Source organism: Sciurus carolinensis, chromosome 5 (assembly GCF_902686445.1).
Source record: "Sciurus carolinensis chromosome 5, mSciCar1.2, whole genome shotgun sequence".
Taxonomy (NCBI): domain Eukaryota; kingdom Metazoa; phylum Chordata; class Mammalia; order Rodentia; family Sciuridae; genus Sciurus; species Sciurus carolinensis.
This window is the reverse complement of record NC_062217.1, coordinates 12139473-12165449: the sequence shown is the minus strand read 5'-3', so window position 1 is coordinate 12165449 and position 25977 is coordinate 12139473. Positions and strand designations below refer to the sequence as shown.

The following is a 25977-nucleotide window of genomic DNA, read 5'->3' as shown; positions in this document are numbered from 1 at the left end:
AAGAGGAACAGGAACAGCTCTCTTACTGTGCTTAAAGCATCTTCTCTCTCTTCAGACACAGAGCAGGGGTCAAAGTGTGTCAAGGAAGCGTGTAAGGAAAACGGAGGTGCTGAGGCAGAGAGCCTGAGGCAAGCCAGGGTCTCCTGCGCACTAATCTGCCTGCCATTCTTTCACAGGTGGGAAGCAATAATGAAAGCAATAAAGGAAAAGATGCACCATTGAAGCTGCATAAATAATTCTTAAAATTTACGGTACAGATTCTTTTTTCTCCTTTTTTTCTTTTTTCAGCATATGGCCTAAAATTCTCAGTTCTCCCTAGGGGCAAGGAAAGGTATTTTTGAAACTTCAACATGGTCAAGTAATTAAACTAAAAGGTTCTAAAAGCCAGATTCAGTCAGATTTCAAAACAACTTACTTTAAGCTACTTATTTTAAGATACTGGGTAAGGGGTGGGATGTTCATACACATAACTGACTCCAAAAAGAGTTTCTGCAGACTTTGGCAGAAAGGCAGCACAGAGACCACTGAAGGGCAGGAGTTGAGAGAATTTAAATCCTGGTCCCCAATATGTTTACAATTATTGGAGAAGGTTACACGGATGTTCATTATACGAGCCCAGTGGGTCTCAAAGCTCAGTTCCATACCAGCAGTATCAGCAGTATCTGAAACTTGTTAGAAATGCAAACTCACCCCAGGACTCTGGAATCAGCAGCTCTGGGTGGGGCCCAGCAACACTGCAAAACCTTCCAGAAGATTCTGATGCACACTCAGTGTAGTAACTACTCTACTTGTTCATATACTTTTGTATATGTTTGAAAATTTCATACTATAAAATAGTTTTTGAAAACTCTCACTCCACTGTTTATTGGCGATACGGCCTTGGGACAAGTTGCTTGCTTAACTACATAAATCTACATATCCTCATCTGAAAATGGAAAAAGTAGCAATTTCTGTTCTTATTATCACAGGGTTTCAATAGGGAGTACCTGGTACAGAGCAGAAACCTGCCAAATGGAAGGGATGAGATTCATATGTAGTCCAAATTCAGTCTAACGTTGGCCCCTGTGACCATACATGCCTTTACCGGATTACATACATCTTGTCTCATTAAACTCCCCCCAAAATCTGTAATGTTGACATCATCACTTTCTCAGATGAGGAAACTGAAGCTCAGGTGTAGGATGATTTAATGAAGGTCACACAGATGGTGAACATTGGGTCTTCTGGCCCCCAGTCCAGGACCTTCCCCACCATGCATGAGCAGTGAGCATGAGGTAATTTCAGATTTCTAGAACCACAAGCACCTGCCCAGCACCTCAGTTCCTCCTGCTCTACCCTGGGATGCTTCCCGCCAGAGTCAACAGAACAGCCTTTCTGCCCAGCCCTGTGCGGGTCAGACTTCAGTCTCACACTGCAGAGATAAAAGACAAAGGAGTCCCTGCTTGAATGACTCTCATTTTCTCCTTCAAGAACATTAAAAATCTTACTCCAAAATGCTAAATTTTCCCAAAGATCAAGGTTTGAATGCTTGGACAAACAATAATGACATTAGGTAATAAATAATTTATAATACAATCGAATACTTCAGGGCATGATATTTGTAAGTAAAAATTAACCTTACACTTAAATCTTTTTTTTCCCCTGCTGATTTACAAATATGCTACCTCTTCCAGTGACTCAACCCTCAAAATGACAACTCCCTATTTTGAGGCTTTTAAGCTACCAAATGCATGAATTTTATAGACCTGCACTGTTCAATGGGACAGTTACTAGCCACATGTGATTGCTGAGCACCTAAACTGTGACGAGTCTTAATTCAGATGTGCCATAGGTATAAAACAGACTCTAAATATCAATGACTTAGTGTAATTAAAAGAATGGAAAATATCTTGACATTTTTATAAGCATTTATATTTTAAATGCTGTAATGATTACCACTTTGGAAATACTGGGTTAAAGATTACATCATTAAAATGAATTAAACCTTTTTCTTTTTACTTTAACATGGTTACTAGAAAATCTAAAATTATATATATGGGTCATGTTATTTTTTCTATAAATTATTACAGACATGAAATTTTAATATACCGATAATTTTTTAAACTTCATGGCAAAACAACGAACAATCTAGTTCCTGAAATTTTTACTTGGGAACATAAGGTTTTTGGGAAAACGACCATAGCAGAGATTAAACAGTAAGTTCTGTTCTTGTCACAAAGCAGGTGAACTGTGGGGCTCCATGTCTCCACAGGCCCCCCTTCTCAGCTCTCTCCCCTAAGAGCAGCCTTCCTTGTCCTGCGTCCTGACTCCCCCACCTGGGAGGCTGCGGTGAACAGGTCACAGGATGATCACCCCGAGGACACTAAAATCAGAGTATTCAGTCGGGTCTAGCTACCAGAAGTGGGACTGACAAAAGAAAGGGGTGTCGGCTCAAGGAACGGAGAGAGGGCTTGGCCCTGGGAACCGAGGCTGGCCCTTACTGTTCTCAAGTCCTCCATGACATTTTAATGTTGCAACAGAGGTACAGGACAGCTAAGGACACATCATCCACATCATAAATGAGTCAAGTGGGTCCCTCCGATTACATTCTTTTTTACTTTATGGCAATTCGACACGTCTGGATATTGTTGGCTAAGTCTCCAAAGTTAAAGAGGGAAGAAGGGAAAGGAGAGTGATCCTCAGATCCACTCTCCTGGAGTCCTTTGTGCCCCTATTCTCTGCAAATGAATTCCCCAATGAGCTTTTGACACATTTGGGAAGCTTAGGCAGGTGAGGTCAACAGGCAAGTTCAGAGCCAACCTCTGAGAAGCAAGGAATCCGTTGCTTTCTCCTCTTCTCTGCACAGGAGAGAGAAAGGCACTAAGCAGGAGACTAACAACCACCTCCATGCTTAGAAAGAATGGAGTAAGGAAAACAGGCAATTGGGCCCTTGGAGATGAGAGGTCAGAGGGCGGTCCCCACTCCTTCCTCCATCTGAAGTCTCCATTTAGAAGTGGCAAGTGGGTCTCCTGAAAGTGAGCACTGGGCTCTTGGCTGTCTTTCCCTTGGGAGAAAAGTCAACAGCAGGGAATCCCCAGCTCCTCCCCAGGAAGCTGGCAGGGCCCTCAGAGACCCACTAGTAAGTGGCATGTACATCTGTCAGGAAAGAGCACTGAAAACTTCCAAAGCCTCAAAACGTCACTGAGAGAAACTGTGCCCTGGCTATGTCACTTTACAAGGTATTTCAAACTTCTGGTAAGTCGAGGAAAAACTAACATTTCCAAGCCTTCTTGATTATTCTCCATAATTCATATGCCATCTGTAGGCTCCTCATTCTAGTGTTCCCTAACTCCAAATTCTGTTGCCCTTTTACTCATTTCCAAGTGGCCACCCCTCTCACCAGTCTTAATGGGACATCCCATTTTGTGGCTGCAGTGGCCCCAAACCCCACATGATTTTGAATACATAAGTTTAAAACCTGAAACTAAAACTCCAGGGGGGGTCCTAAACCTGACTGCATCACAGGTGGTCCTGGGATCAGACGCTAATACCTAGAACCTACTGCAAGCTTCTCATTTACACACGAGAAAACTGAAGCCCAGGAGCCGGGGGGGGGGGGGGGGGGGGGGGGGGGGGGGATGGGAACGGTGATCTGCAGAGACTGAGAGGCAGACAGGGATAAAAAGTAGTTCTCTGCTCTCCAAAGCGCTCTCTAGGGACGGCCATGCCACGGACCTGCTGCCTAGTGTCCAGCCACTGCCTTTCACCACAGCAGCTAGGCGCGTGGCAGCCTCCTCCAAACACGCTGGGGATGACAGTGCCCGTTTTACTGATTAGGGAGTAAACATTTCAGGATTACCCTGCATCATGCTGCAGAATTTTTTTAAAAGAAAGAAAAGAAATACAGAAAGGAAAACAACGTGCCTCTGGACTCAGACAATCCATCAATCTATGCTCCCTCGTGCAAACACTTTCATTCATGCTTCCAGCTTCCATTCCCTTTCTCTGTCTTCTTCAAACATTACTGTTATGTATAAACTGGACTTTAATCATTCAAAATGTTTTACTTTGCTTGTTCATCTTTACATTCCCAATGTCAAGCTCAAGCGAATATGTTCCTTTTTGTTAATAAACCGTATGTGTCCAAACATGGATCTTAGAAAACCTGACCGGAAGTCTACAATCCTGGCTCTGCCACTTACTGAATGCATAACTTTGAGCAAGTTACCTCACTTCTCTGTGCTCAGCTCCCTCATCATAAAAAGAAGAATAAGCACAGCACCTGCCCTTCTGAGCTGTGAGGGTTAGTTGAAATAATGTATTTAGTGGGTACAAAACAGTGCTGGGCCAGAGCAAGGCACCAAAATAAGACAACAGGCGTACCCTTGCTATAAAGAAACAGCCACCAGCCACTCTGCCTCCACTCTGATGACAGAACTTTAGAAAAGAAACACAGCGTGAGCAAGAACCCTAAAGATAAGAGTGGCTTGGCATTACAGTGAAGCAGGACAGTTACGGAAGCTACTCTGGGACAGTTTGCAAGCCAGGCAAAATTAATATATTTACTCCCACCACTACCCAAGCATGCAGTCCTCAAAGATTCCTTCCACTGACCACTCCACAAAATAGCTGTGTACCGGCGGGAACCCCTTCATGCAAACTGTTCCTAGGAAATGTCGGGGGTCCCTGTGCTGACTGCAAAGCCAGCAATCCCCGCTTTAAGAGCTAAAATATCCAAGATCTTGACATTCCTGGAGCTGGTGAGTATGTGAGTATTTCAGTGTTACCTGTCTGGGTGTTTGGAAAGAATGGTGAGAATAACAGTCACTGGGCCTAAAAAATCATCATGCGAAAGCATTTCTAAGGAACAAACAACCCCTTGCCTGGGACACGAAGGCCTCTGAATCCCCATTACACGACCCAGTAAGTCTGGGAAATCTCAGGACTTAAAAATGTGAGTCAAATGAACTAATAATGAATAAACAAATAAAAGGGAAACTCTAAGAGCACATTAGAGAAGACTTATGGCCCTGAATAAGTCAAATTTCCTGCTTCTGTCACTTGAAAATGTGTCTACATAAAGCTTGCAGGAACTTCTTTCCTACATCTCCCAATGCTTTAAAACAAAGAAACCACTTATTAAATATCATCAACATAATATCATTAATGAAGTTCTTCTAAAGTATTTTATGCAGACACAAGAAAACCTATAAGGCAGAAGAGTTTCCTAAGTATAATTTTTTAAATATATTTTTTTAGTTGTAGGTGAATACAATACCTTGATTTTATTTTTACGTGGTGCTGAGGATCAAACACAGGACCTCACGCATGCTAGGCAAGCGCTCTACCACTGAGCCACAACCCCGGGCCCCTAAGTATAATTTAATTAATCAAGTAGTTTAAAGTCTTATGGAATATTAACAACATGATCATTACCCATAAAAAACTTATCCTTCAGCATTTGTGTGTTCCTTCACTTAGTCTGCTATTCTAAAGTAAACAAAACTTCAGGGGGGAAAAAGGCTTTCGGTTCATTCCCCCCTCTTCAGTAGAGAGGCTTCCCACATGATGGGCTGCCCGCTCTACATGGGCACATGCACAGTCGTCTCTGGTAGTTTTCTAGAGCAATAGGGTGTTCACTGCAACACTAAAGCACTCGAGTTCAGTGTTCAACACTTGATGATCCCCCAAAAATATAAAAAATCCAAAAGATGTATCTCAAAAGATAGTTGTCACCAAAAAAATATTGGAGTACACCTTACATGTGAAAATCCAACTCTTCTCCAGCTTCACATCCTTCAACCCTCAAAATTCCCAAAAGACCTGCACTGAGTCCTCACCTACCCGTGAAAGTAATCCAATGAAGGGGCCACTTACTGATCTAGAACCCAGTCATTTTTGACTCTGAGGTTACATCCTTTTCCTCTAAATGTGTGGGTAATAACAATTAGAATAAATTATTTCTAGGAACTACTTTACAGAGTTTGGGGTCAGAAATAGGTGTTCAAATGTAAGCATGGTAACAAACATGTAGACATCAAGAGTATTCTGATTGTTCCCGTTAGTCATCCACGGCCTACAGCCATTTTTCAATGGGTTTGGCAGCAAGCCTGGATAGGAACAGCAACATTTCCCCATGCACTTCCTGCCCCACTTACTGTCACGACACAGGGGACAAGACCCACTTACGTATGTGCCTGTTTAAGTTGAAACCTGTAGCTTCTGGAATTTTATAATGCCCAAGTCATACAACTCTTAGAAACACTGATTTTACTAATCTGGAACAAGCAGCCAGTGTTAAGGAAAATCCTAAATGTATCCCTGGCAGAGGGTGAAACATTAATTCCAAACAAGGAAACTTCTAATAGAAAAAAGAGCATTTCTGGTTTGCATGCGTGCTTTAAGATATATTTACCAGTATATTTGCCTTGGCTCTGTTACTAACTGTAAAGAATTGGTAACAAATTGAGTAACCACTAAATTGTGGTAGAAACATAAAATGGAATACTACATAGTCCTTAAAAATAATGCATAAATCTACATATACTGACAAAGATTTTCTTTATGTGTTCTGGAGAAAATTAACACACAAATCTATTGTATGTTCTCAAACACACCAAAAAAGTCATGCTTTCATATGCATAAGAGAAAGTCTGGAAATATAAAGAGCAAAGTATTAACAGTGAAGAATAGGAATAAAGGTGCTTCCCCCTGCCTTCTACACTATTTTCATTTCTCATTACATGCATTAATCATTGCTATCCTTTCCAAACTATATTCTCCCAAAGGCTGTTTTGTGTTCATAACTAAAACCAGCAAAACTGGATTTCAAAATGCTACTTTCTGAATAAAGTACACTACCTATATTTAAATGTCTCTTGGTATAACTTACTCAAATTATAGACTTGGGGATTCTCGCCAAGCACATGGGCCGCTGACATCATACATGAATAGAACTTCAAAAAACAGATCTCAGGGCTGGGTCTGCGCACTTAGAAGAGTCATCTTGCGGCACGGGTCGTGTTCCCAGCAGCTTGCTGAACCCCCATTTGCTGTGGGCAGCTACAGACACAGGTAAGGAGAGCGGCCCTGGGCAGAGGCGCTGCTTATGTCCCCTTACTTCTCTTCTCTGATACTCGTTCTTTTTATCTGTTTCCCTGCAGGAAGAAGGTGCACAGAGCTGAAGGCACCGCAGGGCCAGAAGCTTCTGAGCCCTGGGGAAAGTTCCCACCAGGTGCAGCTTCTGCAGCCTCACCCACTGCACTGGACGAGGACCTCTCCATAGAACTGCCTGCAGTGAGATCTGACCTAGGAAGGAACAAGGAACTGGAACAGAAGCACCATTTTTTTTTTTTTTTTTTTGGTACTGGGGAGTGAATCCAGGGACACTTAACCACTGAGTCACCTCCCCAGCCCTTTTTTGTATTTTATTTAGAGACAGGGTCTCACTGAGTTACTTAGGACTCACTAAGTTACTGAGGCTGGTTTCGAACTCACAATCCTCCTGCCTCAGCTTCCTGAGTCACTGGTATTACAGGAGCGGACCACCACGCCCACATAAGTACAGCAATTTTTTTTTTAAAAGAGAAGCAAAAATTATAAAAAGTTACCTAGGTAATTAAAAACGAAATCACATGACATCTCTTTACATGTATTCATTCCTCTAGACAAATATTCCTACACATCTGGAGGATCATTGAGAGATATTTAAGACTATTCACAAGGGAACTGAAACCACACAACTTCCTCCAAGAAAGCCCAAGCTACATCAGCGGGGAGCTTTGAGCAGTTGGAGCCACATAGCATGTAAGCAGCCCCAGCAACTCAATAGGTGAGTGAGCTGTGAGGCCAGCAGGGAGGAATCCCAGGTAACAAATAACACTTCCCAGCAACATATACAGAGGGTGAAGAAAGAGGAACTTAAATCTCTAGGATAAGAATCTACAGGGAAAAGACCGCAGCTGACTGATTTCCTCAGTTCAGGTTAGCAACATAATTTTGAAGGCAATGCAACAGAAGGCAGCCTCACCTGCTGCAGAGGGAGAGCACTTCAGTTCGATTCAAGTCTGTTTTAGGAAAGTTTAAGTTCAGATCCTTACAGATGCTAACTGAAAATTAAGTCAAGTAGTAACCACACATTTTATAGTAACAGAAACTGATCCTCTGTGTTAAAAAAAAATCACTATATAAAAGCATTAAGTACTAGTTTAACAATCCCTTTAACAGATCATTTGAAAGGCTCGATTGTCCCCTGTTGCAGTGCATGCTGGTGCTTTTTGCAGCTTGCTTAAAAAATTATGTGCCTTTATTGTACTAAAGAAATTCCGAGAGAGAAGCACAACCTACTCATTGATGGTAACAACACAACCATTTTTCACATTCCTCCCTGACAAAGTCCACCAAAGCGCTTGACTTCATCCAAACTGCTAAGATTTAGCTAACATTAAGAACAGAAACTTCTCTGTCAGTTGGCTCACAGTTTAGGTTCTTTTCTATTTTGTTTAAGGCAAACCTGCTAAACAAGTCAGAGAGATCAACTGGAAATTCAACAGTTAAGTTTCTTTAAAATCCCCAAAGGTACCTGCCTTGTGTTCTCAAAAACGTAAATAATGTAGAAAAGGTTTTAATTCTACAAAGCAGACCTTTCCTCAGCCCTACGTTGGGATTCAAAAGCACCTCCCTGGAAACAGTGCAGCCAGGTGGGACATAATTTTCAACAATACATAACTGTTCTATACAAGAAGCCTCCTGGAAACGTCGTTCGCCCACAAAATGTCAACATTTCTTTCTTCACAGATAAGAATCAAAGTGGAGCCTAAGTCCCTCTACAGGGAAAGAGAGAAGGGGTTCCAAGAGGCAAGCAGAGCAAGTTTTTAACTCCAACACAAGACAGCAAGGGTCTGCAGGAGCTCTTACCCGCACAGGGCCGGGGCTGTCTGCCTCCACCTCTCCTTGAGCCGCGTCCTTGTACTGCAGGGGGGACTCGATCACCAGCTCCTTTTTGACACTTCTACTGCTTGTCCTGCATTTATCAGCCTGCATCCTCACTGAAAACACAAGTCACACAGTCTGCGAACAGGACAGCTGCGAGTCCCTGGCTGTGCACGCATGCCAGTGGCCTGAGAAGGAAAGGAAACTGGCTTCCCAGGCACAAGGGGTCAGCCACACCGCTGGGTCTGCGGAGCCTGCGGGATGGGAAGCATGACAGCAAAGGCCAGCCTCCAGGGGTGTTACTACTGCTCGGAAAATGGGAGGCTCCTGCTAGTTGGCCAGGAAAACAAAGCCAAACTGAACAATACACAGTGTACTGACTCTCTGATAAAGACCGGCCTTATTGTGTCTGTTCCACATGGTGTGGGCCAGATCAACCCAAATCCAAATAGTGCTCCGTTTAAAAGAAAAGCAGGCACAGTTAGATTCCTTCATAATCACTTCCAATCTCAAGCTTACGGAGCTTGGGAGCCAGCTAGGTCGTCTGGCGGTTCTAAAGCCTCGTGGTTTCAGAATTCTTTTTTGTGTTATGGCTAAACACCAACTGCTTGGCTGATGATCAAAGAAGGAGCAAGCAACCGGCAAGGGTGTTCCCACACGGTGCAGGAGCAGGAAGAGCTTCTCCCTGAACAACAGTCGCCAAACCTGACAGAGCCTCAGTCTTACGTACACCAGGAAGGTGACACTAAGTTTAATAAACTCATGTTCAGGAATGCGTGTACCCTGATAGACACTTTCACTAAACAGAATATTTCTTTAAATACACCAACAAATGTGCACGAACCTGAGGGTAATATGCCCAGTATTAGGTACTGAGAAGACCACAAAAAACAAAGGAACTTGGGAGCCAGCTGGGAAGGCAGGGTGAAGAGACACCATTAATGACAGAGGAATGGAATTAATATAGATGCACACAAAACCCAGGACAGTAGCTGAGTCATCATTCCACGGTTCAACACTAACAGCCTCCCAAATATGTCCTTCCAAAAGTCTGTGATTTTTATTATTTCCTCATATTGATGGTAGGTATTTCCTCATATTGATGGTAGAGTGATTTTTTTTTTTTTTTTTTTTTGGTACCAGGTATTGAACCCAGGGGCCCTTAACCACTGAGCCCCATCCCCAACCCTTTTTTATTTAGAGACAGGGTCTTGCTAAGTTTCCGAGGGCCTCGCTCTGTTGCTTAGTCTGGCTTTGAACTTGTGATCCTCCAGTCTCAGACTCCCAAGCTACTGGGATGTACCAACACACCTGGCATGGTAGTGTGATTTTTAAAAAAATCTTCTTCTAGGAAGAATTAAAACACAGGTATTAGGGTATTTATTAAGAAGTTACATGGAAAATGAGCATTAATGATGAGATTAAATATTACTCTGGGATACTCCTTGGACACTACTGAGCTTTTCCCATTTAGTTCTGCTGTTTGCGTCCTTGAAATAAGATAGCGTTTAGTAGCAGTAGGTAATAGCAGTAGTAGCAAGTAAACAACAAATCCAGTCATATCGCAACAATAAGGGGCCGTAGGTACATGCCCTGGAGGAAAGAAAGAAGCAAGTATATGAGATATAGGCAGGCACAAGGGTCCCACTTTCTAGGTAAAGTAACTGAGGCCAGGAGGACTCGGCGCAGTCTGTGCAGAAGAGGAGAAGCCTCCCTCTGCCCACCCAGCCTCTTCCTTCCCACCAGCACCTGCTCTGGCTACTTCACTGCAACAGCCAAGCTCTACCACTTAAATACTGGGAATTCTTGAAATTGGGTATTAATTTTGTAACAAATCACAAAGAGATCAATGAATCTCTTTTAAAATAAAGTAGTGACTTTTATAATAATATTTTTAATTACCCAATTTCTAAACCTTGGATCATCTTCAGTATCAATAGAGGCTCTCTAATCAATGCAATGTTTCAAAATGATGTGGCCTCTGAACTTTAAAAATTTGTTTTTATGAAGTCACAAGAGGACAGAAAAAACAACACAGTCTCAGTTACATATGCACAGATTGAAAGAACAAAATTCAGAAATGCTTTTGACACCCTAGGAAAGGATGGATATCAGAAGCACAATGCCAACGGAGCCTCAGTAAAGCTCAACGTGGCAACAACTTCAAAACCTCTTCCAAGTGGCTTAGGAGGTCTAAGTAGCCCAGTTCTTCCTCAAATACCTGTCGTCATTAAGCTACCAGGATTTTGCACTTTGAGAATCGCTATCCTACTTGTTGAGTCAAAATACCCTGGTATCTGTAAAGAATGGGAAGGACTTAAAAGGTTATCCGTTTGACAAAGACTAATAGTGCTCACTGTGCCCCACGTCCTGTTCAAGCCCTGCATAGATACCCCACCTCTATGTAACAGTTACCCCCATTTTACAGAGGAGGAAACTGATGCACAGGGTTTAAACACAGAGAGAAGACGGCGTGGCCAGCAGCAAGAACACCAACCCAGCGTACACACTGAAAATCATGGCATGATGCTGAGCCAGTAGTTGATTCCAACTGTGATAAATTACTATAAAGCACAGTACATACAGATGGCCAGCCAGCAAGTACTGATAACCAGAGCATGTGGGTTCAATGCCCTCAAAGGAATTTAGTAAAGGGGTCAAAAATCTTTAAGTGGTCTTTAAGTGCCTGGTACATAGTAGGTATTTATTGAATGGTAACTCCTGTTGTTGTTGTTGTTGTTGTTGTTGTTGTTATTTCAACCTGAAGAAATTAACCTTGTCTTAAAGTCAGGACTCTGGCTGACTAATCTAATATGACAATTCTACCAACTGTGTCCCTGCAACACGTTACAGTGTCAGCAATTAAAAATCAATCGCTCTTCCCTCTCTGCAGCTCGATTATAAAAGATGTCTTCAAATACTCATCCAGAACCCCACTTGTTCATGCCATGAGTGAAACACCTTCTTGACGATCTTCTGTGTCTTCAAAAATGTTCAGCAATGACTTCATGTTTCTTTTGTACACAAGGAAAAGACTTTTAATTGGCTCTGAGTTTCTAAACAGCCATGACAAAAAGGCAAACATCAGTTCCATGCTGTGTATTATCACAAGGGGAAGACATGCCAAGTAGGTCTTTTAAAAGTTTCTCACGGGGACAGTTACATTAAGGGGACTGATTAATGTAGACAGGGTTCCCAACACGTCTGTAGGAAACATGGCAGCAATGCACACGGCTGTTCTTACCCCATCTCAGAGCATTGTTCTTAAATCCCGGATGAAGGAAAGCAATTCTGAGGGCAAAGCAGTCTTCTAGTCTAACGCCTTCAAGAGGGCCCAACTTAAGAAAGAAGAAAATTCTGAGGGTTAGAGGAACAGAGATCCTCTCGTCAGCTGTCCCACTAGGTGACTTCTCAAGCCATTTGAAGAGCTGGCAAGCCACCTTGCTCGACTAGGACTGATCACAAGTCTGTCAAAGAGAGCCGCAGGGCACAGCATCCCACCACAGGGCCCAAACCTCTGACTAGGATGTGGTTTCTCTGAGAGACTCAGGAGATCAAGGTCTGCAGGCATGAGGAGGACATCTGGTCAGCACAGCCACCAGAGGAAATGCCACTGTCGAAGAGCAGGAAGTAGGCGGTCAGGTTTTCCTTGACAACACCTCTAAGAACAAGGTACGTGTGGGGGCCTCTGGATCCAAACTCTAACATCATGAGCTCCTACTGTCTACTCCAGAGCTTTCACACACTAATTTATTTAACCCTTACAATACCAAACACAACTAGAACACGTATTAAGGGTACAGAGCTGCACTCTTACAACAGACCACAGTAAACCTTGCGAGAAAAAAGGAACACTCCAAAGCAGGATGGAATGAATGATTCTGTATATAGTTTTTAGTTCTCAATTTTTAATATGCATACAAATTACCATATAGGCTGAGTACTCAAAACCACGGAGACTTCAGAGGAATTTAAGGAATTTTCCAAGGGGATTTTTGACTCTAAGGAAGGTAATTTTAGACGCTGCAATCCCATCTTTCTCTTCCTGTGGTAGGAATTTCCATCACATTCAGAGAAGCTGAAGCCCCCTCCTCATGCCCAGCACCCAATTCCAATGCCACCCTCCCCAGGAAACCTCCCTTGATCCTACCAGCCAGGATAAATCAGCTCCTCCTCTGTTAACCTCTGGGCACTACAGTATCTCTGTTAAGAAGCCTTGCAGAGACTACCTTTACTGCCTTTGTTCCTGTTGACTCTTCAATGGTTCTGGATGTTCACTGAGGGCAGGGACTGTATCCTACCCAGCTCCAAGTCCCCACCATCTCTGGGACTGAAGGCACTCAAAACGCATTGCTGAATTAAATGCCCATGTCAGTTTGGGGTCATTGGTCACCTTTAGCCCTCGAGTGAAACTAAGAATTTGTAAAATATGCACACATCTTCATCTGTTAAAGGCCTGGATTAAAGCAGCAGTTTTCAACTGGTCATAAATCAAAACTCAACATACATATTTACTAACAATTAAAATATTCCTTTCTTCCAGCTACAATATTAGTTTGCAAAACCTGTTAAACATTTTTTGAAATGAAGGTATATTTGGAAATACATAATTAAACCTTTAAAAAGTGAAAATAAATTTGTTTTCAGCAATGAATCCATATGAATCTTGAAACTGCATTTGCTAAAGCTAATAACCTTATGAAGAACAGTCACACAAGGAATAAATATCAATTATCCCAACCTGAAGAATTTTTTTTTAATTCAATTTACAGGGTCTCTGGCCATTTCAGAGGATATTTAAAATACAACCATTAACTTCAAAGGCAAAAGGGAAAAACACACACAAACAAAAATATATGTTTTATGTACTTTACATCTCTACTCCAACGTGATCATTCCTTTTTTTCTCATTCTGGGTGACAAATAGTATATAAAAGTTTTTTTAAAAACTGCAAAAGGGAGCAAATAACTAAAGATTTTCCTGTCTATTGTTTCTGGTCAGCTTGCTGGCCAAAGACAAGAAAAGGTGTCAGGAAAATGATTTGCTCCTCTGAGAGAAACAAAAACATAACAGATAGAAAGCACCAGAAGCAGCCAAACAGAGAAAACAGCATCCAGGGCAGATTTGGGGAAAGGCATTAGGTACACAGTGAACTACAGCAGGGGAGAAAGAATCACAAAGGACAGCACAGACCCCGCGGCAGGCAGAGATGGGAGCAGGAGTGGATTCCTATCTCCTGTCAAGAGAGTCCATAAATGAAAAACACATTCTGATACAGAATCTGAAGTTCACCTCCATTACTTTTATCATTAGAGATGTAATCAAATAAACACAAAGATGTAATCCACCTTATCACCAGTCTACTGTTTCTCAGCCTGGAATATGAGGCTGAACGTGGAGAAAAGGGTCCCTGAGCTCTCTAAAATGACACATGAAATTCTGTGTTCCTGTGAGTTCTCTGAGGAGAGGTCCACCGACATCCCCTAGATCTCAGAGAAGGCGCCTACGGGGAGGCTCCACTCACGGAATGAGGAAACTCAGGTCTGGAGAGAGGAGCTAGAGAATCAACCACACTTTTGGTGACAGGTTCAAATTTTCAACAGGTTTCGTGTTGGCAAGTTCAAATTCTATTTAAGTAGGGATAATCACAGCAATTTAAACAACCATTAGATGGCAATCAGCAGTGTCAATGTGTGCACAGTATAATTTGTTGCCTGAGGGCTAAGTCAGCAAATGGGTCATATGAAACTAATGACTGGTAGACAACTCAAGACCAATATTTTTCGCTCCAAACCAGGGCAGAGAATATAACCAATAAAAATTGTTTTCTAAGAACTTTTAATGATATTGAGAAAATGCATACACATATAAGATTTAAGAAATAATCTGATTATTGATTACCTCTAGTATATACGACTATTTGTGACTTGTTTTCTCTAAAGTCTTCTACATTTTGCAAGTTTTCTTCAAAAGCATTCATCACTTCTTTAGTCAGAAAATAAATAAATAAGCTGGATTATGAGATAATAGAATAGAGAAAGCTCACACTTGAATTCTAACCCCACTAAGCCACTCAACAGTTGTGTGACATTATAAAAGTCACTTCACCTTTCTGAGCCCCATAAACTTTACCTGTAAAATGTAAAATGAAGGACTTACACCAAAGATCTTTCTAGCTCTCTATATTTATAGTTACTATTAAAACTTACATTGTTGGGCTGGGGTTGTGGCTCAGTAGTTAAGCATGTATGAGGCACTGGGTCCAATTCTTGGTGCCACATATGAATAAATGAATAAGTAAATGAAGAAATAAGGTCTGTCAATAACTAAAAAAATTTTTAAAAGATCTAATCCTTTTTTAAAAACATACTGCTGATGATATTTGGGGAAAACAAACTACAGAATGGAATGCTAAATGTTTAAAAAATCGTCTGCTATCTACACACCAAAGAAAAACACAAAGACTAAGTGGATATATTTCTAAATATGTCAGATTCTCATTTCTAACAGAGCAGGGAGGAGCCAAGAGGCTAGCAGACCATAAGAACTACAGATGTGCTCATCTGTGAAGAAGGGTGGTAGGAGAGACAGGCCACCCTCCCCTTACCCAGCTCTCGGGTAAGCCCACAGTGCTGGGATTGGGGGCTGGGGGGCTGCCCTTAAGAAGTCCTTGTTTCTAGATGCGGAAACTAAGATGGGGAGAGTCAGGTTGATGCTGGATATGTCCCACCGTGTCAAGAAGGCTTTGCCTGCTCCTGTAGAATGTTCAGGAGGCTTCTCCATAAAAACAGCCCCAATCTGTGACACCATCCCCCACTTTCCCTACATTAGTTTTCCATAGCCTCTGTCACCACGTGGCACTCCGTATTCTACTTTTTTTATATGCTTAAATACCCTAAGAAAAGAAGCTCTGTGAGTCTGTGAAGGCAGTGGCTTTCGCCCATTGTGTCTAATGCCCTATCTCCAAGTCCTAAAGCATGGGAGGTACTCAAAAAACATCAATCAAAAGAATTTACAGAAGGCTCAGGCTCCTTGGTCTGGAAATAATGGGGCTCTTTTTTTCTTTCCTTCTTTCTTTTTCTTTGCAGTGATGGAAGGTGGACCAGGGTCTCATGCATGCTAGGCAAGCAAACTACCACTGGGCTAAGTCCTTAGCCCCTGAAAACTGAGCTCGTAAACTCTGCACCCCAAGAGTTTTTCTGTAAACTGTCAATTTATTTTGACCATGATAACACTAATTTGGCCAGCAGAGTCAATCACTTACTTTAGAGACAGAGTTCTACAAAGTCAAGGAAAACATAATGTGTATGGAGTGTTTCTCTAGAAACTAAGATCCTAGGACAGGTTACTGAAACCCAGCCTAAACCATGTTGAGTTATCTGCCCCTCCTTGGCAGCTTTCAGCACAGGAAAAGGAGGGCAGGGAGTTTTGTCCTCCAGTGCCAGGCCCAGTACTGTGTACACAGTAGGCAATGACTGAATGTTTACTTACAGAATAAATGAATACAACGTTCACATGTAAATGGAACACAAATGTTCACTACTTCCTTCTTCCCATGTCCACCTCCCAAAGTACCCTAATGAAAAGCACAAATTACCACCCTCTGAGTTTACTGGTTTTGTAAAGTCTCTATTTGTATCTGCTAAATTTACCTAAGGCAAGTTCCATCTGGAGTTACAGGGGCCAACCTGGAAGACTGATTTATAAGTGATAGGAATGGAATAAACTGGCAGAGGTCAGATTAATCCCAGGAGGCACACAGGTCACGGCATTCAGCTACTGCCCAGGAGGAGCAGAGAAGCCGGGCTTCCAGGCGATCTGGGTACCTACTTCTGCACAAAGGAAAAGGGGGACGGCTAAGGGGAAAGCCCACTGCTTGGAAACTTTGCACAAGGGGCTGCAGCATTTCCCTCAACACTTATGGTTCAATCAGCGTGCACGCAGAAGACAATGACTGTGGACAGTAATACCAGTCTCCGAACAATAACTGGGAAGTCCCCTCATTTTAAAAGCAGCAGGCTGCATCCCTTCCATAAGAAAATATCATCAGCGCAGCAAAGATGATGCATGCCTTCTTGTTCTGCTGCCTAAAGGAGGGCCTGCCGTTTCCTCCACACTCATTGTAACTCATTTCCTGTTAAGAGACTGCCTGGGAGCAGAAAACGGAGCCAGTTTGAAGGGGGCGCACATGCTGTCATTCCCAGACAAAACGTGGCGAGTGGTTACACTCCCATCTCCCAGAGCCTACAAATATACTAAATGAATTTCTTCACTGATAGGCTGCAAATAAAGGTGACTAGAGTTGAAAATACAAATGCAGCTTATGGGGAAGGTGAGTGTCAAGAGAGGTCATCAAAGCTTCCCTTCTGGGGCTGGGGTTGTGGCTCGGTGGTAGGGCGCTTGCCTCACACATGTGAGGCAGTGGGTTCGAGCCTCAGCACCACACAAAAGTAAGTAAGTTAATAAAGATACTGTGTTCAACTAAAAAATAGTTTTTAAATAAGTAAATAAAGATACTGTGTACATCTACAACTAAAAAATATTTTTTTAAAAAATAAGCGTCCCTTCTGTTAGCTGCCAAATCAAAACATACTCTGCATACCCTAGAAACCCATGATGGTGACGGTGGTGATGGTGATGGAGTTGCAACGATCTTCAGTCCTTTACTAAAGCTGTTAACAGTCTCTTGTTACTGCTGTCACATTTCTAAATAATTTCAAAATTCCTTAGAGCTTAGATTTTAAATGTTTTCTTGACACAAAGAAATATTAATAGAAACATGAGGTGATAAGTTAATTACTTTTTGAGTCATTCTACAATATAAACATATCAAAACATCACAATGGACTCCATAAATATATATAATTATTATTTGCCAATTGAAATAAATGTTTAAAAGACTAATATAAGCAACAGAATAGGCTTTATCTTTCCCCCTCTCAAAGAAGGGGGTGGGAGGATTCAGGAAAAGTATGGTTAAAAAAAGAGACTGAGCAATGGAATATTATTCAGCCATAAAGAATAATAATATTATGGCATTTGCAGATAAATGGATGGAATTGGAGAATATCATGCTAAGTGAAATAAGTCAATCCCAAAAAACCAAAGGCTGAATGTTTTCCCTGATAAGTGGATGATGATATATAATGGGGGTTGGGGGTAAGGGGTGAGAGAAGAAGGGAGGAACTTTAGATTACATAGAGGGAAATGAGAGGGTGGAGGGGACAGGGGTATGAAAGATGGTGGAATGAGACAGACATCATTACCCTATGTACATGGATGATTACATGAATAGTATGAATCTATATCGTGCACAACCATAGAAGCAAAAAGATGTACCCCATTTGTGTACAATGAATCAAAATGCAGTCTGTAAAAATAAAAAAATTTTAAAGAGTCAGGTGATTATCAAACTGTAAAATCAGTAGATTATGAATATTCCCACTGGTCCTTCCACATGAAGGGTAGTATCTTAAAGCCTTTCTGTTATTTCAAAAGTAGCAAGTTAAATACAAAATAAATGAGGTTTTCTGTTACATAAAGCACTGAGGAACTCTCCAGACAAATGCTTTTCACTTATGTTCTATGAAGACCTGAAGTAGCAAGTCAGTCGATACTTTGTTTTTTACTATAATCACCGCAGAGATAAGCAAAGATAACACTTACCAGGCCCCAGGCATTTAACACACATTCTTATTTAATTTAATCCAATTTAACCCTTGCAATGTAACTCTAGGTGTTATTGTTTACAGAAACTGGTACTTTATAAAAAACAATTTTAGTTGTCGATGGACCTGTATTTTATTTATTTATATGTGGTGCTGAGAATCAAACCCAGTACCCCACACATGCTAGGCAAGCATGCTACCACTAAGCTATAACCCCAGCCCCAGAAACTGGTACTTATATAAATTAAATAGCTTACCCTAAGTTCACTATGTTTCAGAATTAACCTTAAACCTGATAGTTAAACAGATCAGAATATTTTAAGTTTCGTATCAAATATAATCTTATCTCCCTTCTCAGCATACTTCTTCACCTTAAGAGAGCCATAAGGAATATTGGCAAGTTGCTAAGGCCTGAAAATATTAGAAGATAACAGGATATAAAAACTGAAACCAAATGTTAATAATGATTAAAATATAAACAAATGACTTTTATTTTCATTTCTATTTATCTGTATTTTTTAAACTTTCCCTAATTAGCATGAATTATTTTAAACAACACTTTAAAATTTTTCAAAGTCATTTATATCATTTGGGAAATATTTTAAAATAATGCATGAAAGTAGCTAATGCTTACATGGTGCTTCCCCCAGGGCTGGGACAAGGGCTGGGTGAGCAAGCAACAAAATCTACAAGAGCATTAAAAAATTCATCAATCAAAATACTAATGCTTTAATAGATCTCTAAGTAAATAAAATCAAAATTAGCACCCAAAAAAGCCATGATGAACAAATCAAACTTAAGATAAAGTAGGGGAGGTGTAACTAGTTTTTTGCTCAGGTCCCTAGGGCTCACTCTTTGTCAGGCGAGGGGTAAGCATTCTATTCTTCCAAGGACACCAAAATAAGTGTTTTACTTTACAAACGAGAATTCTGATTCACAGAAGATAACAAACTAGTTGAGCCAGTCAAGAGTTCTTGTGTGACAAAACCATTTTAAACACATTATTGAGAGGTAATTTGTACTTTCCTTGGCCATAAAGATAAAATCAACCTACCTTTAAAGCTACGTAACCAGATCTTCAGATAGCACCTACAGCTCCAAAGACTCGAAACTGTACCCAAGGTCCGTGTTTCTCCCTGAGAAGGGATATAATACCTCTGGGACAATCTGGGCAAACAACACAACCCCCACTCTATTGAAACCTTTTCATTCTCTGATCCATAGATAGCTGAACTTCCTAAAGGCTAAAGTAGGGAATGCTGTAAGGGAAAGGGGCCGTGTGGAGCAAAGGCAGAGAGACCTCCCTACCAGCTAATTTCCAAAAGAAGAAAGGAGGAACAAAACAGCACAGCAGGGGCCCAGCTTCCTGGGCAGGCAGCTTCGCCATGTGTCCCATCTGCCCACACATCACTGGCAGGTCAGCCCTTTGCCCACGGCCTCAGGGTGAGGGGGCTAGACTGTGGGTAGTCTCCCCTCCTCCACACCACTCTGCACCAAGAACACTGCCTGTGTTGCCTCCTCAGGCCTCACCTTCCTGTCTCCAGAAAGGCTGTCTATCTGGAATGTTCCTCCATCTCTTCCGGACTGAACCTGTTAGGTGCCTGCTCACCTCTGAGGGTTCAGCTGGAAGGTTTCTCTTCACAAGGCCCCCAGAACACTCAGTCCTGAAGAAGGTCTTCCTGCTGTGTAGTCTACTTGAAAGACAAGACCCTGTCCTACAGGAGCGGTCAGACCCAGTTCTGCAGCTAGTCATTTCAAGAGATTTAAAATAACAGCAATGATGCAGATTCCAAGATCCCACCTGGACCTTCTGAGGTGGAATCTTGAACAGAGGCCCATTTTTCATAGGTAGAAGAGAAGAAATTAAAAACAAGGAGAAAGGAGACAAAAGAAGGATAAGGAAATACAATTTTAATTTAAAGCTTCACATCCCTTTCCAGGACTCTCACTCCCCAAGCCAAACTCTCTCCCAGGCCTGTCACTCCCAAATTACTGAGAAATCTGTTATTCTAAAGTAACTGTCCATTTACCCTCTTACGAAAATTACCTGTGCACTGTTAATTAGCCCACCAATAAAAACATTAAACAAAGAAAGATGCAATATTTTAAGAAAACTTATCATTCGGGGGATGTTCCAGAATTATCTATTGGTCAGATAATGGAGAACACATCATTCTAAGAATCCTCAGAATAACCAGACCACCATAAACTGCCCTGTGATCAACAGACCGGTGTCATCTCCACATACCTTCCTATATCCACTCCTCACCAAGTTTCCTTTAAAAGAGGAGTCTGGAACCCCAAAGGCATGTCCCTCATTCAAAATGGTCAGCATTCTCCCTTAAATACATATCCCTTGCTTTACCCTAAAAAGCATCTCTCTAGAGATGGCCCACATCCTTCCTTAAATATGTATGTTTTCTTAATCTGTGTGTGACTGGCACATGCTGAAAATCTTTTCCATCACCTACAATAAGGACACAACCTGTTCTGAGTTAACCCACCCTTCCAGGTGATACCTATGATGCAGTCTTCTCCTACTTGGTGTTGTAGAACCACTGATCTTAACTTCTGGTACAGAAAGAACAAACACCCACACCACAGATCCAGTTCAAAGAAACCTGGACGGGTTCCAGCAACGCCTCTGCACAGGGATGACACCAAAGATGGCATCTGGCTGAAGACGGGCAGCTGGGCCAGAGTTTAAAGCCAGAGGTTCACTCCCCTCCCCAGGATGATCACACACCTTGGCCTCCTTATCCTCCCCAGGATGATCACACACCTTGGCCTTCTTATCTCAATGTCACAGAAGATTTCTACTCACTCTTGACTGATCACTTTCTATTCATTGAACCCCTTTAGAAAGGGAGGGTTCTTCCACCCCCCCCACTCCCAAGACAAAATGCTTTTCATTTTCAACCTATAAAAAAGGACCTACAGAGCAGTAAAAGGGTCACACATTCCTCACATATTTTTAATGGTGTGATCACATAGGATATACTGTTTAGCAGTATATTTTCCTTAAGAGGGTCTAGAGCAAACCAACCCTAGCATTTTGTTGTCCACAATCCCATCACAAACACCTTTCTTGCAAAGAAGAGTTACAAGCTTTCAATGGAGCTCAAATTTATGACCAATGCTGACTAAAAGCAATAAAGCAATCTTTTTGGAGAAAAGTAGTGTATTGCTAAGGATTTCCTTTCTCCCCACCGTAAGAGAAATAAAATGCCAAAGTCACATCCTCCATATGTGTCCTCCTTAATTCACTGCAATTAGGTCTGTAATGAGAAAAAAAAAAAAATCCAATGTTACAAGCTTAATGTACTAGTATTTTCCTTTCAAAGAGAATGTTACTCAGATAACACATTTTATCTACATAACTTTCATGAACTTGTCTGTTCCCTGACATCATACTGAAGACAAGATAGTAAAATAAAACTTTTAAATAAATTTTATTTGGCAGCATTTTAAAACTGAGATAACATTTAAGCAACATTTTCCCCAGCAACTCATTTTGAAATAACTGCAGCATCCCTACTATAGGCAGTCATTAATTTGGGGAGGGGAGGCAACTTCTAGATTTATCACAATATAATAAAGGAACCAAAAATGTTGGCCAACTCAGCCCCCCCAAGTTGGTGCACCAGCCCCAAGTCACCACTTTCTCTGTGATAGATAACCACAAAATGAAAACACCAGACCACCTGATCATCAAGCTCTTTTCCAAACTCTGCAAATCAATGACACATGTTAGTCCCAAAGTTAATAGAGCTCACTTTATCCTTCCACCGTGACAATATTGCCATACTCTGTGCAACCCAACACTATTACAAAAGAGAATCCTTAGGAATTTTCACCAAAGTAGTCAAAAGAACTAAAATGAATGCACTTCTGTATTTAATCATTAATTCATTCATGCTTTAAACCCCTTAATGCTTAACTGGTCAGCAAGCATTCCTTAACCACAGAGCACTGTGCTCTATGAGCCGTAAGAAAGCATATGGAACAAATAATTTAGTGAGGAAGAAAGTGTCTAAAGTTAGTCTAAAAGGAACACAAACAGATGATTTCAATACCAACTGTGGTAGGAATTGGCTGGTCCTGCAGTGTCCCATACGGTAGCTACTACCCACATGGAGCTATTCAATATTAAACTAGTCAAACCTAAAGGTGCTATACACACTGGATTTCAAAGATTATATGACAAAAAGAATGTAAAAATATCTTATTAATTACATGTTGAATAGCATTTTGAATTTACTAGGTTTAACAAAATATTAAAATTCATTTCATTTTTTATTTTTTAAATGCAGCTACTAGTAAATATAAAATTATGTGTAATTATAAATACATGTATAAATAATGTATACAATTTTACATGTACAATTACACATGTAAAAATATTAAATTTTATTGGATAGTGCTATACTACATGGTCCCCAATTCTGTTGCTTTTTCCTAGGCAAACAGAAAACACATTTTCTAATTTCCTTGGCAATTAGGTTGAAATTATATAATTAGGCTCCAGCCAAAGGAAATGTGAAAACAATAGGATAGAAAATTATAAAATACGCTTGCTGTCCCACCCTCCACCTGAGGGCACTGAATGCAGGGGAATCCAGGAAGCCTCCAAGGAGGGCCTAGTGGTGGAACAGTCACAGATATGAGGAAAGCAGGTTCTTGAATCATCGCATGGAAGGCCACCCAAGGTACACCCAACAAGTTCCTAGAGCCCCCTGAGAAAAACACTGACAGTGTGAAGTTACTGTAACTTGGTTACGGCAGTTAGCCTACCTTGCCTATCACTACATTATGAAAAAATACCACAACAGGAGGAATAACTGACTTCCGGTTCAAGAATTGGCAGGGTAAGTGGAGATGAGGGGCCATTGAATAGTATCTAAGTGGTGTTTCCGAGCTCCATCGTGTCAGAATCACTGACTGAGTCTGTTAAAACACAGACTGCTGAGCTCTCTTCTAATCCTCTCTAGGGTGGTCTAGCTAAGGAGGCCTGCATGGGAGTGTTGGCCTTTAAGGGCACCCAGGTCTCTCGCAGCCCCTCTGAGCTGCCATCCACATCCGTCCCATGCCACTCAGTGCATCTGATTCGCAGGTGTGGGATGCAGCTGAGAACTGGAGTTCTAATTAGTCCCTGACGATGATGCTGTTGGTCCTTTAAGTGCTGGGGCACACTTGAAAAGCAAGATTTTGTCAAGCAATGAAAAGTATCAAAGGCACTGAAGGAAAAGAGAACTACCTATCTGGAAAGGCCTGGAGGTTAGAAGAGCATGGTGTGCTTGGGGTACAGCAAAACTTTGGGTGAAGTAGCAGCCCAGGCATGGGAAAGGAGAAGAGGGAAGGAAAAGTCAGAAAGGTAGAAGGAATCAAAATGAAGAGGGTTGTACTCTGTGGTCAGGAGTCTGGGTTCTACCACCTTCAAAGGAACTTCCAAGCAGGGCCTTCCTTCCATAGTATATGTAGCAATAAAAGTAACTATGCTAAAGTAACTAGGAATATCAATTCTTCAATTCCCTAAAACTTTACAGGGGAAACGGTAGGGTTTAACTCCATCATTATGGACCAAAAATGAGACTGCAAAATCATAATTCTTGGATCAACCACCCCTACCTGTGTTATTAACTCAGTGTGCCCCAAGAAACAATCCACCTGCTATAGGACAGTGGCACCTGTGTTCTAAGCTCAGGACACTTGCTGTCCATCTATTTGACAGAAACACTGGGAGGTTAGATGTGGAAATTAAAAAAAAAAAAAAAAAAAAAAAAAAAAAAGCCTGGTCCTGGAGAGAGGAATATACTTTACAGAGAATCACTCAAACCTGATAAGATACAAATGCTAATCATCTTGGAGAAAAGCAACCAGCAAGGACAAACCATGAAGAGAGAAGGCAGGCAGGTGGGCCTCTCAGGAGCTCCTTTAAGTGCTGGGGTACACTTGAAAAGCAAAGACTTAAAGGATAGGCAGGATTGTGTCAAGCAATGAAAAGAATAAAAGGCACTCTTTCAGGAAAACAGTGACTTTCCAACAGGTCAGTTCTGAGTGCCTGCCTTCCCACTACTCTGGGAGACTAAGACAAAACAACACGCAAGTCTCCCAATCCACCAAACTGGATTAAAAGGCAGATGTTCGTGGCCTCTGAGTATCTGTAAAATACAGCAGTGGGATTGACAACCTCTCGGTCTACGGTGACAACATTCTACAAAATCACAGCTTAAGTTTATGACTAGTCATAATTTGAAGGTTCACAAGAGTTTGTACACATAGGCAACATGACAACTGCATGGTTAAAAGGGACTGCTAAGCCCAAGGTGCTGAAATAGGCCTGCTGTGAGCACTGCACCCAGATGAATGCCGGGTGAGAGATTTTAGTGGTTTTGTTTCTAATAACGTGAATAATAATTCTCTTTGCACCAAATGTATTCTTTACTCTATATAGAAATCTAATAGTCTCTTTGTGATTAGAGAAAAAAAGTAATTAAAAGTTTGTTTTTAAAGTTTATTAAGTGTTTCCTTTCACTGTTGTTAGAATTATATGACTAATATTTAGCATTTGCTTACACTGCAAAAAATCAAGGCAAAAATGGGCTTTACCACATTAAAAAAAGTTATGACACTACTTTGAAAAATACACCTTAATATTATCAAGTTGAAATGTGAGATACACTTTAATGCCATACTTTCATATACAACTTTCTTTTAAAGTTCTGAAGAAGTTTCTTGTACATTATCAATTTAATGGTACCAGAGCTTTGTCACCCAGGGCTTTGTCACTGGGACAACATCTGGGATCCTAGGAGGCAATCAAATGTCCACAGAAGCAAATGGGTGATTATAGGAAGAGCTCCTAGCAAAGCTGGATCTTAAAGAATAAATAAAAATTGTATCGGTGCCAAGTTGGCTCTGAAAGAATAAGAATTAAATTGATGTTTCAAAATTATTTAAAAATCAATGAAGCAAATTTAATTAAAAAAAAAAAAAGTCCCGAATGGAATGCCCACTGCTGGTGGGGGGCTGTGGGCATAAGCCCCAACCGACGTTGGGACATACACAACCATGTGCTGCTGTAAACATGGGTATGCTTGTATCGTTATAGTATGATGACTTTAATTCTTTAGGAGAAATCCAAAGGAATAGTATAGCTGGGTCTTAGGGTGGTTCCATGTCTCCTAAGGAACCTCCATACTCATTTCCCCAGTGGTTGTACTAATTTACAATCCCACCAACACTCCACACATTCTTTTGTATAACTTCTGGAGAACAAAACCTAGGAACATGTTCAGCAAAAATCTAGGTCCTATGTATGGTAATTAATTTTTATGTCAAAAGTATATTTTGGAATAGTACATTCTAGAAGCTCAACAATAATAATCACTGAGATTT

The 25977-nt window shown here is 41.3% G+C and overlaps 1 protein-coding gene across 12 annotated transcripts in view; it reads right to left on the bottom strand.

Moving 5' to 3' along the window:
- Dock9 (dedicator of cytokinesis 9) overlaps nucleotides 1–25977 on the bottom strand; it is a 273347-nt gene that overhangs the window by 160625 nt on the left and 86745 nt on the right. For 2 of the 12 annotated variants that reach the window (XM_047553254.1, XM_047553259.1), the window contains exon 1: nucleotides 8896–9148. The exons of 7 other annotated variants lie outside the window; for them this stretch is intronic. In XM_047553254.1, coding sequence (XP_047409210.1) covers nucleotides 8896–9021 — 126 coding nt within the window. In that variant the 5' untranslated portion in view covers nucleotides 9022–9148. Of the gene's footprint in view, nucleotides 1–8895; nucleotides 9150–25977 lie in introns of those variants that run through there. 3 more of the 12 variants (XM_047553256.1, XM_047553261.1, XM_047553262.1) reach the window with 2 other exon arrangements.